This window comes from Loxodonta africana, chromosome 13, assembly GCF_030014295.1.
Source record: "Loxodonta africana isolate mLoxAfr1 chromosome 13, mLoxAfr1.hap2, whole genome shotgun sequence".
NCBI classification, from domain to species: domain Eukaryota; kingdom Metazoa; phylum Chordata; class Mammalia; order Proboscidea; family Elephantidae; genus Loxodonta; species Loxodonta africana.
Window position 1 is genome coordinate 51,622,573 of NC_087354.1, and position 21,354 is coordinate 51,643,926.

General features: G+C 44.0%; 1 protein-coding gene across 1 annotated transcript in view; it reads left to right on the forward strand.

Annotated features, from left to right (window-relative positions):
* The window catches only part of CSNK1G1 (casein kinase 1 gamma 1), a 154,768-nt gene extending 140,031 nt beyond the window's left edge, over positions 1-14,737 (forward strand). The window contains 2 exon segments of the mRNA XM_010598038.3: positions 5,781-5,887; positions 13,896-14,737. Of these exon segments, the coding sequence (XP_010596340.2) occupies positions 5,781-5,887; positions 13,896-13,950 (162 nt within the window). The 3' untranslated portion in view covers positions 13,951-14,737.
* The last annotated feature ends 6,617 nt before the right edge of the window (positions 14,738-21,354 follow it).

Genomic DNA, 21,354 nt, shown 5'->3' on the forward strand with positions numbered 1-21,354 from the left:
TAATTCAGGGCAACTATATGTCCATTGGAAACCCTGGTGGCATAGTGATTAAGAGCTACAGCTGCTAACCAAAAGATCAGCAGTTTGAATCCACCAGGCGCTCCTTGGAATCTCTATGGGGCAGTTCTACTCTGTCCTGTAGGGTCGCTGCGAGTTATAATCGACTTGACGGCAGTGGGTTGGTTTTTATACGTTCATTAGTTCAGCATTCACTAATCATTAAACATACTATGTTTTCTTACAGTGCAGAGAGATCTCTGGTGTTATGAGAAAATGTCCAAGATGTGTTATGAAAAAAGCAAGTTACAAAATAATTTGGTAAATTTTGGCCCCTTTTTTATATGTGTGTATATACACACATATATGTACTGTATGCAGAGAAAAAAGAAACAGTCTATAGAAGGGTAATATTAGTTGCCACTCTGTTTTTGTAAATAAAGTTTTATTAGAACAGAGCTGTACATTCACATATTGTCCGTGGCTACTTTCATGCTGCAGTGGCAGACTTGTTTAGTTTCAAGAAAAGGTGTATGGCTCACAAAGCCTAAAATATTTACTGTTTTACAGAAAGACTTTGCCAACCCTTGCTATAGAGGAACACATACCAAATTTCTCACTATCTAGGTGCGTGTGGTAGCACCTTGTATGTTGTCTGTTAATGTTCTAATATTTATAATCTACATATTTACTTTGTAATTAGAAAAAATATATAAGTAATATTTTTATAAGGAAAAAACTCCCTAGTTAATCAGACAATGAGTTTCCTGGACCTACGTTCTAGAACACAGGGTATTCAGTTGGATGATGTTTACAACTGTCCTGTTTCAGGAGTTGTCTTTAGATTAGAACTGGAGCCAATCAAAGTGTCTCTGGCAGCACTTTTTGAAGAATGCAACCTCCCTCTAAATCCAATAAATCAAACCCATTGCCATCAAGCTGATGCTAACTTATAGAGAGTAGAACTGCCCCACAGGGTTTCTAAGACTATAATCTTTTCAGAACCAGACTGCCACATAGTTCTCTTGCAGAGTGGCTGGTGGGTTCAAATCACGGATGTTTCAGTTAGCAGGTGAGCACTAACCCACTGTGCCACCCACTACTTATAAATTAAGTTCTGCCAGTTTCCTTGGCCCTTGAATAGGGGACAGGCAGTTAGTTGTACCATCATTTCCCTAGTGTTATCTTAAGCTCTGCTGCTCCTCACTGCATCTTTGTCTTTGAGCTTATATTGTTTTTTAGGCACAGTTTTTGTAAGCTCATAAAGGCTATGCCATTTGCAAACCAAATCAGCAGTGCCTTTTTAGCACAATAGATGCCCACATCTTTGTAAGTGTCTCACATCCCAGAGGCAGGGTGGTCAAACCATGCTTGGTCTGACCTAGATGACCTGCAGACACCATGACCCTGGAGAGAGTGCAGAATGCCGTGATGAGAAGAGTTTGCTCTGATAAGGCACATAGACAGTCCTGTTCCAGGCTATTCTAACCAGTTTCTGTCCTTCCAACATTTCCACAGATCATCCTTGTATAAAACCAAACCCATTGTCAAGTCAGTGCCGACTCATAGTGACCCTGTAGGACAGAATAGAACTGCTCCATTGGGTTTCCAAGGAGTGCCTGGTAGATTCAAACTGCTGACCTTTTGGTTAGCAGCTGAGCTCTTAAGCAGTGCACCACTAGGGCTCCCGATCACATATAAAAAACAAAAACCAAACCTGCTGCTGTCCAGTCAATTCCAACACACAGCGACATGGTAGGGCAGAGTAGAATTGCCCCATAGGGTTTCCAAGGAGCAGCTGGTGGATTCGAACTGCCGACTTTTTGGTTAGCAGCTGTAGCTCTTAACCACTGGCACCACCAGGGCTCCCCACCAATGTGCGTTGTTGTTATGTGCCATCAAGTCAGTTCCGACTCACAGCAACCCTATAAAAAACCACCAAACCAAACCTGTTGCCGTTAGTTCCGACTCATAGCAACCCTATAGGACGGTGTAGAACTGCCCCATAGAGTTTCCAAGGAGTGCCTGGTGAGTTCGAACTGCCTACCTTTTGGTTAGCAGCCACAGCTCTTACCCACTATGCCCCCAGGGTTTCCAGAGTGACCCTATAGAACGTCTAAATTCAAGAAGACAGAATATCTTTTTTCTTTCAAAAATATTACTCTAAAAGTATTTAAATTAGAAGATGTAGGAAATTGCTATAAATCTCCAGAACAAAGCAAGGTATAGGACAGATTTAATAATAATATTTAACATTTAGCTAATATTTACTTTGCTCAAAACCTTTATAATTTTCTATTACCGTATTTTTATGCAAATAACACATGCCTTCTACGTTTGTTTGCCGACTGCACCCTATCCCCCATGAGGTATTTTCATAAGCACCCCTATGGCAATTTTTTTTTTTTACATGTTACTGTAAAAAAATTAGTATAGTGCCTTTACGAAAATATTTTGTGGGGGGAGGGCATCATTGTTTTTAACTGCCGTAATGATTATGAGGTAAATAGGGCCAAGGTTATTAGCCCTGTTTTACAGAATTTAGAAACCAAGGCTCTAGGAGGATATTCATGATAGAGCTGGGCCTGGAATCCAGCTCTTCTGTCACCTCCACTAGTGTTTGTTCCTCTGCACATCCAGGCAGTAGTTTGACAAACTGTGCCTCCAACCTGAAATAATTCTTAGGTGAATGCTCTGAAGGCCCATTAGTAGCCACTGGTTCCCAGGCATGTTTTAGGTGTTGTTAAGTTCAAGGGTAGGCAACTGATAGTAAGGTTCCCATCTGTGCCTGATTGGTTTGAGACAGATGCTCATTGATAACAGACAAGGGGGTCTGGTCTACACAATGGGGGGAGCCTCTGCTTCCTTAGATTGCCGAGGACATTTCTCCTGGGCCAAGTAGCAATTCATAGAGAGGAGAAGTTACAGTATGCGACGTGTGACACTCTGTGAGCAGGCACTGGGACCCAGAGTCATCAGGGGATTCTCCATGATGATGCTTACTGCTGCTTCATTCATGTCAGTAGAGGGGAGGGTGTTTTATTTGACATCTCACCTAATTCTTTCCTGACTTACTCATTAAAAAAGAAGATTTCCCCCTGAGCCCGTGTGCTTACAGAATGTACCTGCAGCGTTGTCATTAGAGCGCAGCCAGCGTGCGCCCACGGAGAGGCAGACATTAGGACTGGGAGGTGAGCAGGACCGCGTTCTAGCATGGTGCCGTGCTCCTTCAAGCAGCTTCTTGTTTTTACTGTTTTTTCCCCCAACTTTTTGTTTTGAAATTTTCAAATCTACCGAAGGGTTTAAAACATAATGCAAGAAACCGCTGTATGTCCTTAACCTAGATTAATAAATTAAGATATTGCCACATTTGCTTCAGTTGTGTGTCAGTGTATGTGTGTATGTTTTCCTTTGTTTTTTTTGTCTAATCCATTTGAAGACAAAATCTTGCAGACACCATCACACTTTATCCCAAAGTACTTAAGTCTGCATCTCCTAAAAACAAAGACATTCATTCATGTAACCAATAAGACCATTGACATACCTAAGAAAAGTAATAATAGTTCCATAATATTTGATATACAGTCCGTATCAGGTTTCCCCAGTTGTCCCAAAGTTAATTTTATAGTGTCTAGGGTCTAATCAGTCTTCATGCATTGCATTTGGTTGTTTTGCCTCTTTAGTCTCTTTTAATCTCTTAGCCTCTTTTAATCTCTGTCATTCCTGTGTTTAAAAAAAAAAAAAAAAATTTAAGACATAGTCTTTTTTGAAGAGCCCAGACTAGTTATCCTATAGGATGTCCCACATTTTTTGTCTGATTTTTTCTCCCTCATGATTAGATTCAGATAAACTTTTTTTTTTTTTTTTTTGCAAGAATACCAGATAGGTAATATTGTATGCTACTTATCATATCATGTTAGGAGATAAATGAGATTTCGGTTAGGTTGTCCCACTAATCAGTGATGTTACATTTGATCACTAGCAGAAATTTGGGTCACCCTTGGGCAAGTCCAAGTTTAGTGTTGTAGGTTTCTTTCACTAACTGTCCAGCATTGTTTTATTTATTTTTAAAAAATATGTTATTATTTGTAAGAACAATAAATATTTCCAGTATAGAAATAATGGTGGATATAGACTACCAGTAAGTAGTATTTACCTGTCTACCCCCCTTCTCTTTGTTTAAATACCCCAGAGGCTTCCTATACTAAACATTTCCTCGTATCTTTCTCTTTAAGACTGTTACAGAAATTTTTACAAATTAGCTATCAGTGAGGACCCCAGATCTTGAGGCAAATAAGAACAAACAAGCATTTATGTAGGGAGAATAATAGTAATGGGAACACTGATTGGTCCTTTTCCGTGTACCAGGCACTGGGCTAAGCACTTTCTGTGGATATCTGTGCAGTAACCCAATTAGGTAAGCACCATTATTTCCCCATTTTACAGATTAGGAAGCTCAGGCACAGAAAGATTGAGGATCTTACCCAAGGACCCACAGCAAGTAAGTGGTGAAGCTGGGGTTCACACCCAGGGCTGACTCACTCTAGAGCCCAGCTCCTATTTACTGTAGTACGCTGCCTCCATTGTTGTGTACCAGGTATTGTACCAGATACTATCTCTTACATTTTCTCATATGGCTCTCACAGCAACCTGTGAAAACCATTCTCAAATAGATGAAGTTACTTACCCAGGGGCATGTGATATCTGAACCGTTCATCCTATTTTGTGGTTCTCTCCCATGTTTCAGCCAAAGTCTTTAACAGCAGAGTGGTTTGTCCAGCGGGGTCCCTTTTCCCACTCCCCAGCACCCACATAAACAGGATTCATGTGCTGGAAATGAAAACAGGTGACATAAGCAGCTGCACAAGCAAGAGAAGTCTGATCGGGTCCACATTAACCAGATGACAGGAATGGGAGCCATCAGTTACAGTCCGGGGACCATCAGTGAGAAGTGGGATAGCACTGAACCTGAAATAAAGGTTATTGAAATAAGACTGGTCTTTCAAGGGGATGCATTTCCTTACCGTCTGCCCTCTCGCCAGAGAGGATATGGCAGTCTTGTTATTTGAGTACCTTCAAACCAATGGGCAAAGCCATGAAGAAATTTCTGAAGGAAAGTGTCATTGTTTATAGTTTCTGGTGCCCACTATTGATTTCCTTTTTAGAATTTTGTTTTAAATCATGGCTGATTATGTTATGTATAGCATGATAAACAGAGAAGTAGAATTTACCCATTATGTTCCAGGCAACCAAGTGATTTTGCCTTTAGAAGTCAGCTGTGCAGTTATTTTTACTTTAATAAAGAGCTGTGTGCGTTTTTTGCAATGTGAAGGAATCTACATGTTGAAGACAAGCCTCTCTCATGGAAGTCCAACAGACCGTAACTGTATACCTTGATTAAGTCATTTCTCAGTGTTTCTATCTGTATACTGTGACCTATTTACAGGGTTTTTGTGAGGATTAAATGTATACACATGCGCGCGCACACAGTGTAGCACAATGCCTGACACAGAGTAGAAACTCAGTGTAGGAGATGTTATTGTCATTATATGATCACATCTCTGAAGTTAATTTTCTCACCTGCTGTGGCTCTGGGAGCCTTGATATGATACACCGTCCCAAAACTAGGACAGCTGGCCCCTCAATCCAGGAAAACAAACATTCCAGACAATGCCTGGTTAGGTCCTAAGCTAGATACCAGGTCTCCCTTAGTGACCCTCTCTGATGCTGGCAAGAGGCTCCTATTACCATGATGCCTGTCACACTCTGTCTTTCTGTTTCAGGTGGTTAGCTCAACCAATGGAGAGCTGAATGTCGATGACCCCACGGGAGCCCACTCCAATGCACCAATCACAGCTCACGCCGAGGTGGAGGTAGTGGAGGAAGCTAAGTACGTTCATCTTTCAAGGGGACTCTTGAGTCATGGGTTGAAGAATCATCTGTCTCTTCCTTTCTGTGCTGCCCATCACAGACTGAATTCCTCGTGCTTGTGTCCTCAGCTTCCTTTTTTGACCATCTCATATTTTGCATGGTACTGTAAGGCTGCTGCTGCCCTTTTTTAGCTGTGAATTCTGGGAGAACAGTCATATTTTTCTAGTCCACGTGGCTGCAAAGATTCAGTGAACTAAAAGAATCTTGTTATAAAAGATACAACAGATAGCAACCATGAGCCCCCTGGAGCCCTGGAGCTTCTTCCTCCCTATGGGATGTAGAAAAAAATCTGCTTACCTAAACCATGGGTCATGCTTAACAACATTAGATTTCTGGTTTTTAGCCAATAACTCTGGCTGATAGTCTTGGAGCGGTGGTTTCAGAGCCATTTTGTTCTCTCTCAAATGATTGTGGATTCAGGGAGACTCAAGTAAGTCAGGCAAGCAGAATAATCTGTGCACCTGTGAGTGAAAGAGTCTTTGGGAAGGAAAGGAAGTCACATTGATACCAGGAGGATCAGGCGGTTACCCCACATCCTTTTCTGCTTCTCTTGCATGTGTATGTCTTGCCCTGCCCATACCATCAGCTACCCACCCTTTGGTGCTCTCTGCATGGTCTGTGTTTAAACTCTTGGAATCTGGGGTAGAAAGTGAAATAACTGCCAATTCTGCTGCAAAAGCAGCATTTCTATCACTGATTTCCCTTTTTATCCATACCAAATTCAAAGTCAGATTTAAACTCCAAGAAGACATCGGGTAGGGAGATAGGTCTCTCACGAGTCAGTAATTACTGCCAACTCGGATATGGATGACCTTATTTTTAATCCCTTTGAGAATATCCAGGATATCTCTTGTCGTGTTCTCTGAAGCAGACAACATAGTGATATCGTTCCCTATGTGGTCTCTTGAGCCCTCAGATAGCCTAAATACAAGTCAGAACAAGCTACACTTCTGGGTGTAAGATGGTGAGAAGCCAGTGAAGACCTGCAATCTTTCTCCTTCCAGATGCGCTTCCCATAGTTGTCACCCCTGCCCACTCCCCTGCTCTCCTGCCCATCTATTGATGAGCTCTGTTTGCCTTCAGGAGGTCCTTTCTTTGGAAAGCCAGGGCTTGAGCATCCCTACCCCATAGGTAAAAAGCAACCAAGATGACTTGAACTCTCCTATCAAGTCCCTGCTGACTGTAGGCAGCTTCAGATGCTGTTTTCCTGGTTTATATAAGGCGCTGATAACATAAGGAGAGAGAGTGAGGGAGTTTTCATACTAGGAAGAGAGACCATTTTTAGTAGGAAAACATGTTCCCTATTCTCAGGGACTCTGGAATTTGTAATGGTACTCACAATTTTTCTGTCTCCATGACAAAACTACATGAACAATATCGTACTTCTAACCTGTAGGGTTCTCAACCTTGGCTGCAATTTGGAGTCACCTGAGGCATCTTAGAAAATACCAAAGCCTGACAAATAATAAATCTAAATCCTGACCTCAGAGATTCAGATTTAATTTATCTGGGGTGTGGCCTGAGCATTGCATTTTTCTTAAAGTTCAGGTGATTTTAATGTGTATCCGAGGTTGGGAACCATTGCATTAAATGTAGTCTCATCCAAACATTGTCTAGGCTTTCCCACCCCCCACCCACTCCCAGTTCACTTTCTGTGGCTAGTACTTTGAAGGCTAGAAGTTTAACTCTGGATATAATAGTATGCTTTGAATACAAAGATTGAATGGGCTTTAGTCTTTAAATATGCCTTAGAAAGGTTTATTTTTTGAACCCACCCATCTCATTTCATTTTGGTAAGTGTGTATTCTAATTGTATATGTGAGTGTGGTATTTGTGTCCTGTGTGTAAGACAGGAGCCATTTACACAAGTAGATTTCAGTCTGGTGTGTTCTCTTCTGGCATAAGCTAAGCCCTAGATTATAAGGAGAGTTCGAAGTCTTCGCATTTAGCAAGAAGGGCCACTATGTCTCTTTGCCAACTGGCCCCAGGTTTGGGCCTTCTGAAAGGTGTGGAAACCAGAGGCGAGCAGTTGTATTTGACCAAATGTTACCCAGAAGCTCATGGTTTCAGGCATTTTGTGTGCTGATTCCCCTAGTGCATTCATGAGCTACCAGTTCATCTCGCCCAGGGAGCCATGCGTTACTCCTTTTGGCCTTCTGTGTGTTGGGGGACAGGGAAGGAGTAGCCACATGTCCACCTGGTTGATCATTTTTGTGGATAGAAGTCACAGCTAGAGAAGCACAAAACATCCCAAACAACCTTGCATTGCACGAAGCTGTGATGCCATTTGTTCATATAGCCTGCTTGTGGGGAAGCAGGAAGGTTGCCTGTGTTGAAACTCAATTCAGGGACTTGGGAGACTATATGAAACTTTCATTTCCAAGGTTTTGATTTTGGGTTTCTCGCCCAGCTTGTTTTATGTAAAGGAGGAGAGAAACAACAAGGTCTTGGTTTTTGTTCTACGAACAAAATGAACATCTGACTTCCCTGTTTTGCTAGCTGCAGGACACATGTCTTTGTTTATGATTGGAAGGGTAGTGAGGTCAGGGAATTTTTTGGTTGATTTTTCTTACAGTAAAAACACAAGGAATTTTTGGTTATCCATAGACTTTGGCTCTAACTTAGCAAATATGGACCTTATTTCTCCAGAGAATTAACAAAATGGGGTTTAGGCCCTTCTCTGGCAATTGTTCCTGAATCCATAGCAGCAGCCCCTCACCCTCTGGCTCATCTCCTGATAGGATAAAGTGAGTGTCACTGAAGCCTTTCTCCCTCTGTAGAGGAAGGCTAACTGCTGGTTGCCTTGGCCAGGCATGTGGGACTTGTAAAAGGGCTAGAAGTTCTCTGTCCCTCAGAACAACTGAGAGGCTAACTTAACCACTGCACTTGGGAACCAGAGCTCAGTCATGGTGCCTGGTTGAGCTCTTACAGGCACGGTCGTTTGCTCCTCTCTCTGTTTTCTTCCTAGAAATTGTTTAGGAAAGCCCATCCGGGGACCCCCGCCACCCTCTATTTTGCCTTACCCCTCACTGAGATCCAGTTTTCCACCTTGAGGCTTCTGTCAGTCTCCTGCCCACTCCAGCTTAGAGTGGGGACCAAGTAGCCACCTCTTTAGAGTAGTCCAAGGGAGGCCTACTCATCCCCCTTGACAGAGGAAGAAACTAAACACAGACACGTACTGCATGTTTGCATGGCTCACAGGGAGTCTTTTCCATCTCACCTCTGTGGACTAATATCTCTCTTTCTCTCTCTTCCTTTCTGTGTTTTTCTGTTTACACACTCTGTAGCTGCCTGAAAATGCTCAACTTGTGGTGAGTCCCTCTCTCCAGTCCACATGCAAGGGGAGTGGACCAGACTAGGCTGGGATTGGCAAGCCAAACAAAATGCCTTAGGAACATTGAATGGCTTATATCTGCCACCTTGTGCCCTAACCACCCAGACTGGGAACTAGATCCACAAGATGGTAATGGGGCAGGCCTATACTCAGGAATTAATCTGTTCCCTCTTTCCTTTCATCCCACCTCATTGCTGCCTCCTCCTGCCAAAACAATACCCCACTCCAAAATTATCTCTTTATTTTTAACTGAGTGAATTTCCTCCCAACTTAATATGACCAGATATTATTGGAAAGAAAGGGACAGAATTAAGAGAACAAGGTTACTCTTTTAGTTGTTTAGATTATTTCTCACAACCCCAAGGACAGCACTGTTGCCAGATAACCTTACATTCTGCAGCTTGGTCTTTAACCTGGAAATTGGCTGCTTTGGAAAAATATCTGTGACTTTTCTTTGTGTTTCAACTGGTTCCTCTATCTGTAGAGTATGAACTCTCCCTCCCCCAAAAAAGAGAGCTCCTTCTTGGGGGAGAGATGGACATTTTGTTGTTGTTGCTGCTGTTGCGGGGCTTTTTCGGTGTGTTTTTTTTTGTTTGTTTGTTTGTCTTTTTTTAATTCCTCATGAAAGCGAATAGTGGGTCAAAGCTAATGCAATATTGGACCCTGTTTTTCTCTCCTGGAAAAGGCCCCTTGAAGCATTCTTGGGAACAGCAGGGGACATGTAGAAGGGGAAGCCCTACTGAATCTGTGTGTGGTGAGGAACATTCCTGCTACAAGACAGGGGGCCCTCCCCAGCTGTCTTCCTGGACACTGCCTGTGACCGTCCAGCTTTTCCTGAGCTTGCTGGTCTGTTGCAGTCTGGAGTTGTAACTCCACATTGCCTGCGTACATAGGGTCATATTCTACACGGTGGTAATAATCTGTTGAACTCAATGACTACCTCATTTCTACTTATTTTCAGTGACTGAGTTGGGCATGAGTTTCTCAACCCTAACTATCTAATCCAGATTGCCTAGAGGAGTTTCCCTAGGGACAGGGATGTACTGAAGATAACAAATGGATTTTATGGATACAGGACTTTGTAGGGTATTGAGGAGTACATTTAGCCTTCTCATTTAGCAAACATTTGTCTGTGTAATTCTGACGTTGTTGTGGTCTATTTTTTCTTGTGAGGTGTCAGTCACATGATCTTGGATTAGTCCACAAGTACTAAAGGACCTACTCTGTGTTCATCCAACCCTGTGCTTGGAACTCTGAGGGCTCTCAAGGCCTATACTCTGCCCCAAAGAGTTTAGGTACTTGGTCATCTGCTGCTGCTGTAACAGAAATACCACAGGTTGATGGCTTTAACAAACAGAAATTTATTCCCTCACAGTTCAGGAAGCTAGAAGGCTGAAGTCAGGGTGCCAGTTCCCAAGGAAGGCTTTCTCTCTTTGTCAGCTCTGGGGGAAGATCTTGGCATCAGTCTTCCCCTGGTCTAGGAGCTTCTCAGTCCAAAGCCTCTCCTGAGTCCAAAGGTCACGCTCTACTCCTGGCTCTTATTTCTTGGTGGTAGGCGGTCCCTCTCCTCTCTGCTGGCTTCTCTTTTTTTATGTCTCAAAAGAGATTGACTCAAGATAAAACCTAATCCTGTAGATTTCGTCCTGCTTTATTAACATAACTACCTCTAATCCTGCCTCATTAACATCATAGAGGTTAGGATTTACAACACAGGATTATCAGATCACAAAATGGTGGACAGCCACACAATACTGGGAACCATGGCCTAGCCAGGTTGACACATATTTTGGGGGGGGACACAATTCAATCCATAACAGGTACCATGTAGCTGGAGAAGATAAAATAGACACGCATTAAAGAATAAGTAGTTTTCCTGGGTACCTAAGTTTTTGTTCCTCGACAGGCTGAGGGGACAAGACATCATTGTGGACAGAGCCAGTCAAGGAAGACTTCGGGGGTACTGTGGGTATTAAAGCAAAGGAAGAATGTGCAAGTATGGCAAGGAAGGGGAACATAGCAAGGGAGTAGCTGAAGGGGGAGCATCCAGGACATAGTGAGAGCAGTGTGAAAAAGGTGATGGCCCAGAGGCCTGAGGGAAGAGAACTTGCTGGCTTGGGATTAGGGAGAATGGACCAACTCTGACTCTAGCATGTTAAGTATTCGGGTCATCTAAACAATCAAAGAATCAACTAGAAGGGAACTTATGAGACAAAATAGGTTCATCACCAATCTTCATTCTCTTCCGAGAGTAGGCCAGGCTCTATGGACTCAGTTATTGGGCTTGGTCTAGGGTCTGACCCTGTTTAGCAGGTCCTGTGCTAGTCGTCACCGCAGAAGCCAAAGAGCTGAAGAGCACATCGTGGGCCTGTCTCCTCATAGTAGGATTGTTAAAAGCTTCTCTACTGCTGAAGCTTTAACTTTAGTAACTAGAAGACAATTAATCTAACGGCTCCAAATTTAAAATCTTCCAGCTCCTCAGAGCCACAGTTTAAACTTCGCTCCAGGCAGGTAAAGTCAGCATTGCACATTGGGTCCTGACATGTTTGTCAGCAGGCGTTAATTCTTACGGCTCGCCTTAAGGGAGGTAAAAGGGAAGTCATTGTATAGTTTGAAGTGGGTCTATACAGTATTTCAAACTTTTTTTAATTGCTCATACTGAAAAAACACAAAATCGTTATCACAGCATCCTTCAAAAAGAAAATGAATAGAAATTAAATGTTAGGGATCCCTCTAAAAATCACGTTTAACAGGGAACAGGTAAGTCTATTAAAATACTTGTGTCCCCATGAGATTTAACTTACCTTATTTAATAATAATTTCAGTACATTCAACTTGATAATGTCCATTTTCTAAAGCAGATGTCCCCAAAAATACTTTTTTTCTTGAATGCTTCCCCAGGGATTCCACTGAGGACTGTTTTAAATAATTAAAAAGTGCTGGCCATTATATAAAAGAATTTTTTCAGTCTCCATGACACTGAGTTTAGTGACTGTATTCATGCCCATTGATAGTACATAACAAATGTCATAGATACTAGTAAGAGAAAGTCTTCTGTAAAATTCTGTTATGAACCTACTGTTTCTGAAATTTCCAAGTTTAACTCATTCAAATAGGGTTAAAGCCCATCATTGTCTGTGTAAACCTCTATTTCTGCATTACAAGAAGCTTTCTCTGAGTTTTTAATAACTGGTCCATTGGATGTAGGAATATCAAGGTGTCTGAGTCAAAAGAGAATCTTAGCTACAATGGAGAAGTTAGGAGTATGGGAAGTAAGCAACAGGTCTTTATTTCCATATGAATATCTATGGCATTAAACCTGGTGGGATAAGCCTAGGAGATTCAAAGGTAGTTTCCCCAGAAAAGCTTTTAGTTCAAGGGTCTGACAAGTCTGAGTTATACCTCCAATTCTACTCCCCTTCATCATTGGCATCTTTGACTCATCTACCACCTTCTGGCCCTCCCATACTCATTTCCCATGTGTCAGCTTCCTGGAAAGGACATGTCTTATGCACCACCCATTCTACAGCCCTCATTACCCCCTTCTGGGCTCATCACTGCCTGAGCAAGAGTGATGCTCTCTATTCCAAAGACAGGAGTGAGGAGGGGAAGGGACTCAGTCCAAGGGACATGCCAGAGCTGTGGCTGTTCCTCAGGAGGCAGCTTATGAAGAATGCAGGCCCCAACATCCACTCTAAACAGGACCACTTCTTAAACCCAGTCTGGCTTGACAGCAGCAGTCACAGGAAGCTGGGTTGTGGGGTAGGTACCCAGCAACCAGAGAGCTTCATGATGATCACTCCTGGGTATGGGTCGATCCCCTCCGAATGAAGATGGGCTGTGCTGATCTCAGTCAGAAGACCGGGGCTCACAGTTCCTATTGGCATCAGGGTTTCTCGTCTCCTTTAGGTAGTGGGTTGGAGGTGGGGAAGGAATCCTTGGTCCTTCATTGGTAGGATTGTGAGATCCTCCCGGAGTTCCAAACATCATGCTTTCATGGGATTTGGTTGCCTTGGTTTAACCTCCCTACAGGTTGGCCATGGAATTGCACTAAATTTTGCCCTCCACATTTTTTTTTAATCAAGGGGTGGAAACCCTGGTAGCGTAGTGGTTGAGAGCCACAGCTGCTAACCAAAAGGTCAGCAGTTCAGATCCACCAGGCGCTCCTTGGAAGCTCTATGGGGCAGTTTTGCTCTGTCGTATAGGATCACAGTGAGTCTCCATGAGAATCTACTCGATGGCAACAGATATTCTTTATATCAAGGGGTAGACAGCGCTGACTGTTGTTCTTGTAGCCCTGAGGACCCCTAGCTTTGATGGGGCGTCTGGTTTGGGTGTCAGAGTGGGAATTAAACCTTCTGTATCCTCGTTCCAGAAATGGCCTGTTTTGGCCCTGCCCAGCCTGCAGTGTTTGGCAGTTGGGTTGGGGAGCTTCAGAAGGAGATGAAGCAGCTATTGCCTTTGGCTTTCCTGGCAGACCTGCCCACTGCCTCCAGTGTGCTCACTGTAGATGGTGGGCGGCCCTGTGGGTGGGTACCGGGGGAAGATCCCACCCCCTGCAGGAAGTAGGACCAGGCAGAGGTCTGCTGGAAGCTGCAGGACCCCGGCACTCACTGTGATGTTCCTTGTGCTCCAGGTGCTGCTGTTTCTTTAAGAGGAAACGGAAGAAGACTGCTCAGCGCCACAAGTGACCAGTGCCTCCCAGGAGTCCTCAGGCCCTGGGGACTCTGACTCAATTGCACCTGCAGCTCCTGCCATTTCTCATTGGAAGGGACTCCTTTGTGGGGGAGGGTGGAGATCCAAACCAAAAAGAAGAAAACAGATACCCCCAAAGGAGCCAGTATGGGCAGCCAGGGCCCAAAGGGTCAGTGGCCATCCCCGCCTGCCTGAGGCTCTGAGCAGGTCCCAGAGCTGGTACTCCTCCACTGCTGGCCCTTGGGGCTGTCTGGTTGACTCTCCTTCCCATTGTTTACAGTGAAGGTGTCATTCACAAAAACTCAAGGACTACTAGTCTCGCCCCTCCCCTTAGTTTGCTCCTGGCTCTTGCCCACCCTCAACCCTCTCTGACACAAAAGCTAGTGAACAAAAGCTTTGTTTGCTGAAGGAGCTCTAGAGGCTAGGGGTGTGGCCAAGAAGGTAGGAGGAAGATGACAGACCTGGTCTGGGAAAGACCCTTCTCCACCTACCAGGTGTGTCTGGCAGTATGGCTTCCTCCTCCTCTGTGCCGGTGCAGCCTCCATCCATAGCTGCACACAAGGTACAGGTTCCCTCCTCCCCTCCTGTGAAGTTACACTGTAGGACACAAGCTGTGAGAAGTCTGCAGTCTACTGTCCCCGTGCATTGGTCTTCTTAGCTTTCTTGAGAAGCAAACTTTGTTCTCCAGATGGTAGTAGGACAATGCAAATTGGTCTAAGGAAAAAAAGAAAAAAAAACTGTATTGCACTTTTAGTTTTGTTTTTTTATAAACAGAAAACATGACAGATGCATATTGTGTCTGGTTATATTGGGGTTTTACTTTTTCTGTCTTGAGGGGAATGGGGCTCCCTAAGCCATTCATAGAGAATATGGGTCCAGAGGACATTCTCAGTGGAAAAATTCTGATACGCAGCACCCAGAAGAAAAGAAGCCAAACCCTATGCCATTCTGAGCCATTGCACTCGGGCTGGCAAGGAAACATATACTTGAATTTTCACTCATCTTCTCAGCTGCCGAAGAATGTCCCTACCAGAGCATCTTGACCTAATCAGCCTGCAGTTTAGAAAACTTAGCTCTCAAGCACTTGGGATGAGCCAGGCCAAGCCAGGCTGTGACTGGGAGACAGCTCATCCCAGAGAAGCAGATGCTTAACAAAAAAATCAGAAATACCCATTTCCTCCACTGCCAGGGACTTCCAATTAGATAGCCATGTGATTTCCTAGTGACTTGGGGGACAAAACGATGAAATAACCAACACCATATTACCACTAGTGGGCAAAGAAGAGGACTGTGAACCTGCCTTCCAACTGCCAGAGGAACCTCAGGGTGTGGCATCGTAGGGCCAGGAAAAGAAAGTTGATGTGTACTGTCTTCCTAATAGCTAAGTTCCAGCACTTGGGCTGGTTTGCCTTATCAGAAGCCAAGCCCATGAAGATTGCCCAACAGGCGCATAGTGGCAGAATTAGGACTGAGTACATGGGGCTGCGGTGAACAGGAGGGTAAGATTGGTTGGTGCTGGAAAATTCCAGGGAAAAGGAAACTAAAATGTAAGGTCTGAAATAATCTCCTCAGTTGGACAAAGACTCTTTGCAGACGCAATGGCCATGTACTTAGAACATGCTCTCCTGTACACCCTCTGCCCCTGCCATGGTGTTTTCAGATGGCACACTGCCAGGAAGGGGCATGGTTCCTCACTGCTTGAAAAACACAATAATGTGTGGAGTTACTCTTCTCTTGGTTCCCAGTTGAGTTCAGTGGCCTATTCACACAGTGACTTGGGCTTCCAAATGCAACAGGACAAAGGATTATTTGCATTAGGAAAAGAGGTCTTGAATCTGGAAGAAGAGAGAAGGACAAACCAGCACTCCTTTCGCCCTTTCATTTCCACATTTCAGTGGAGCTAGAGAGAACTAACCGTGGAGGACAGTGCCCAGGGACTTAGTCTGGTGGTTTGGGGAACAAAGGAGTTGTCACTTCTGGCTTGATATTTAGGGCTATCTATTGACTGGAGGGTGTGGAGATACTTTCTGGTAGTTGAAATTTTCTGACAAGTCCCTTGATGTACCTTTCATGGAACAGAACCAGCAGCATTAGCATGGATCTGAGTTACTGGGTTTTGCACGTTCCACTGGGCCTTAGCTTGAGAATATCACTTCAGTGGCCTCCAGCCTGCTTAGTTTATGTGAAGATTGTAATCTTCCTTTTGTTTAAAAGAAATTTTCCTATATACAAAATATATAGAGTGGCAGGGAAACTCAGTGTCAGACCCCTTCCCCACAAGGACTTTTAATACGGGCTTTGCTTCATTGCCATTATCTAGTGGTTAAGGCCCGTCACTGAAGCTTACGTAGTTTCTCAACTGGCATTTGAGCAGCTCTCTAACTTCCTGTACAGAAACTTTAACCTTCTCATCCCTGTATAGAAAAAGCCTTGCCTCTCAAGGGAAGGCAGGAGGAAATAGCGGCAAAGCCTGGAGCGTTCTGGCACTCCATACCCCAGTAAGTGCCTCCCCTACCCCTACCCATAGCCTCCCCCTCAACAACAACAACAAAAAGGCAGTAACCAGCGTGGCTGTGGGGCAGCCCCTTTGCAGCTATGTTTGTGGGGTTTTTGTTGTTACCTTAAAATGTTTTAAAGGCTAGCTCTTGAAGAGTTGAACCTGAGCAGTGGAGGAGGGTCCTTCTTAATGCACCATTCTCACCCTCCACCCCCCACAAAGCTATTAAGAAGTATTTTGTTTTCCTGACAGAGGTGAAGAACTCCACATCTCTTTGGCATGCAGGAATTAGTGATCCTTCCAGGGACCTTCATATTCCAGAGCTGTTCCAGACCCCTGGGAGATTCTGCTAGAATCTTCCTTAAAAACACACACACACACACACGCACACACTCCACCAGCTGAGTACCCCAGAAGGGATGTGGCCATCAGCTCCATCCCCACCAGCTCATCGTTCCTCCACAGCCATAGCTATATGCCTCAGCCAGATCTTTGGGGTTGGGCATACCCCCTCCCCAAATCCATTTGCTCTGTAATTTTTAAGCTTCCTCCATTTTGCAGCCATGATGCCGAAGGATCTTTTCTTTGAGATTGATGCAGTCGTTGCTCCTTAGAGCTAAGTCAGCATCTGTGAATTAAGAAACCCTTCCTAGTATACCAGTAGGAGTTCTCTCAAGGTCTGCAGTTCCTCAGGCGTGAATTGCACCCTGAGAAGATGGAAGCAGGCAGACCAGGGTTTCACCCAAGGCAAGAAGGTCCTCCCCTCATGACAGGAGTATGGTTTGTATCCGCAATCTAAGCATGTAAGGGTTGCTTGGTTGCTGTACACCTTGGCGCTGCCCAGAGATCTCACACAGAATGCTCCACAAGGGTGGACCCTAGCCCCTCAGTAGCCAGTGTGCATTCGTGACTGCCTTAATTAACATTGCCCTGCTATTTGGGGTTTGTCTGGGAGTGAACAGTGTCTAGGAAGGTACGAGTCAGGTTGCTTGACCCTCAAAGGTCCATTTTACTTTGGAATGTAGATGCTGCCCTAGACAGCAGGGATTCTGAGGTTTCCAGGAGGAGTGGTGATTACCTGTTCATTCTCATTGAGCTCGTAGTGTGTAGAAATAGCCCTTGCCCATTAGCCAGACGAGGCGTCCATTGCCTCTAAAGTAACTTCCAACTTAGTTCTGTGGAACTGTACACTTGGTAGTACATACTCACTGTTGTCAGTGCCAGCAGCCGTTTTTAATGACGGAGATATGCAGTGTTGGGTAATATTATGTCAAAGTGGTTACTAAAGATCATAGCCTTAATTTTTTTACATGTAGAAGATACAATCTGTTTCCCAATGAGCAAGTGTGGTCTACCTTTTTCAAAAACAACTTCTTCCATGGCGGCCTAGAAAGCATCTCCTCAAAGGAACTTGATCTGGTGTATCTCTCCCAAGCCCCGTGCCTCCCGCATCTACCCACCTCCTCCATTTTCAAATTTACATCAGGTTTCTATTCTCAGTGAGTTGCCCTGACAACATTGTCCACTATTTAGCCAGGTTAGGACTAGAGTTTCTTGAACCGGGAGCTTGCAGCACCATAAAGCCAACATTGCCTTGCCAGGCCACTGCCCACCATCCCCACCACTGCTGCCCCAAGGTGGACAGATGAATCCCAGGAATCTCCCGGGAGCCAGGATAGCAGGACATCCCATTGGGATTGGCCATGTGGCCAACAGGCACTTGTCTCTGGAATTATTTTGCAGACTTTCCAGAGCTCTGGTGAAGTCCCATCTAGAGGCTGATGGCCAGTGACTCCCAGTCTTCCCCATGGTGGGTTGGTAGAAATCAAATGGGATTACTTTGGTGGGCTTTTTTTTCCCGGGGTAGGGGTAGGGGAGTGTTGTTTTTGTTTCTCAATAAGAAAAAGAAAAGGAAACCATGGCCCTTCTTGAGAGTTTGTAAAGTTTTGAGCAGTGTTTTAGCCACAAGTAAGGAATCTTGGAAGTTTGTTCAACTAAGCAGTTTAAATTTTAAGTTTTTCCTGACTCCCTTTGCTGGTGACTGAGTGCAAAAGAATAGGTTTCTCCAGTGTAGCCAAAATAGTAAGTAGGTTCCTTGGATATAGACAGTAGTAGCTGACATATTTCCTCACAAAGCAACCAAGAAACACACTCCAGTATTTGTTTATAGATCAGCTTACGAGGGAAAAAGTGGACATGTACTGCACGTATTTCTAGCTTGATTTATCAAACTTGATGTTAAACCTCAGTTCTGTGGACAGAATTCGTTATTTTTCTCTTACTCCTCACAATCACTGTCCCGGTGCCATTACCACCACTTCAGGGTCTCAGAGCAGAGGGTCATCATGATACTAGATGGGGGTGCAGTGCAGTCATCCCAGTAACACAGGAGGACAGCTGTTGTGACTGCCCCTGCCTTGACATTTCCAGTGTTCCTCTTCATGAGCTCTAGACCAAATCCCAGGCCAGCCCTTGCACCTAAAGCCTTTTTTAGGAGGCTTATCAATCTGTTAGGAATGCCTCAGGAAAGATGAGTCATTTCTTTGGGGAGAAAGATATTTACAGATGGGCGTGTGTCTGTGTGTGGCGCATGTGTGCACACATGTGCTCTCTGTACATTTGACTTCTATAAAGACTTACAGCCCAGGCTGGAGGGAACCATGTGTTCCTGAGTATTCTTGGAAGTAAACAAGTGACAAGTGAGTTTCTCAAATTAGTGTAGCAGCAAGCCGGCTCTGGGAACGAGCCCCATTTGTTAAGCCAAGAGAAGAGTAACAGCGGAAAAGATATAGGTGAAACCAAAAATATTATAACCCCCAATGGAAAATAATGTTGATTCAGCAATTCCCATTGGATGTTACATGCTCTAATTTATTGTGTTATTATTTTGTCTGCTTCTTTAATCTTTGCCCATTGTACTTTTAAAGAGATGTTGGGGTGTTGATTGCAATTTTTAAAGACTAGATAATGTATTAATCAGCTGTGGGGATCAGTTTTAATTGATGCGTGGATGTGTCTGATTATTGTTAAATGCCTTTTTTTTTTTTTTTACCTTTTGTTTTAAATATGTAATGTTTTCATAAACCCTGGCACTGGTCACAAAGTTCAGCTGTGAAAATGAAATCTGTAGTATTTTTGAACATGAATGTCAATTTCAAGTGTATTTGAAATGATTCTTCCAGGAGAGGTTTGTGTATCCGCAGGAAAGACTCCTCTGCAGAAGAAGTAGCCTTCTTTGGAGAAAATGGAAAATGGGTCCTGATAGGTTATCTCAGAATAGCCCATTTCCTAGGGCACCATGAAAAACACAAATGTGATCTTTATGTATACCTCTTCCCCATTTGGGGAGGAAAGGACTCAGTTTGCACCCTTTTTGTATGTAAAATAAAATGTCTTCCCTTTCTTGACTAGTTCTCCTTGTTTGTTTTGGTTGGTTGGTTGATTGGTTCGTTAGTTTTTAGAACCCTGGCTGGTTTGTGACTAGGAGTCTAGGCGGGACTAACTCTGATGTGATTCAGGCACCCATGAACAAAAAGAATTCCTGCTACTTTGGCATTCACGGTCCAGTCTTTTGGGTTGAAACATTGCCCTCTCTTGTGGGTCACTTTAAATATTCCTGGAAGAATTTGAACATTAACTTGTTAGATCCTGAATTCCTTGTAGTTTTCTGGTGGTAGGACACCAGGAAGTCAGGATCTGCTCTGTGGAACACTTTGAAATAGTAGCTTTATAATTCTCTACTAACGAGGAACATGTATGCACACAGAAGGTATAACTCTGACCCAAAACCCCAGTGGTGTCGACTCGATTGGTAATAGAAAATCCCAACTGCATATGTGGCCACAAAACTGCCAATCCTGGCATGATTGGCCCCTTCCAGTTTTTCTGATACTACTCAATTTTTTCACTGGTAGGCAAGTAAGAACAGATGATATGAGAGAAAAACTTCACATTGAGAGCATTTTATTCATCGACCTGATTTTTCCTTCAAGAGTGGGGGGGGGCTGCTTTTATGACATTTTAGCGTTAGCTTCTCATCTGCTGGAGGCTCCTCTGAAAACATGGTTTGGTAAACATTTTTTCTTAGTGGCTATGAGTATGAGACAGGACAGGGGGGTGGATGGGTGCTTAGGAAGATAATTGTTGCTAATGCAGCAATTTTACCTAGAAGAACTTCCACCTGATTGAGGTGCAAGAATTGGAAATAACAAATGTGTTCAAATAAGACAGTTCATGGGAGCTCTGCTGCAGTGATCTCAGGGTAGGGAAGGACAAGTCATCTGATGCTGGCGGCCACGTACAGGCTCACACAGGTCAGCACCTCATACGTGGAACCCACATCGCAGAGTTCAACGCTCTAGGCTGCAAAGACCAGGAATCTCTATAAGGTCAGTCTTTGAAAATTAATTTTAAAGACGTTTAATGATGCCATAGGCCCGAATTTTAGAAGGCGTGAATGTTAGACTCGCAGTACCAAAGTATATACGTTGTGGACTGGAACGTGTGTGTGTGTGTGAAGACCTGACAGCTGTCTCTAACCTTCCTGAAGGTTTCTAGAAAAGGGAGACTTTGAAGCCACAGGCCAATGCAACCAGTATTTGTTGAGCATTAAGTCCTGCCGCTGTGTTGACGGAAATGAATATGAAGTAAGTGCTACACAGTTTCTTGCTCACAAAAAAATGTACAGTCTACTTGGGAATACCAATAAGTAAGGACAGGAAGTTAAGACCCAGAGTATGCAGTAAAGTGCATTGAGTCATACTGCAATAAGCATGGAGCCCTGTAGCGCAGTGGTTAAGAGCTATAGGGTCGCTATGAGTTGGAGTCAGCTCACTGGCAACGTTTTTGTTGTTGTTGTTGTTTCCCTGTAGTAAGCACAGCAGGATTGGAGAAGGAGGAGAAA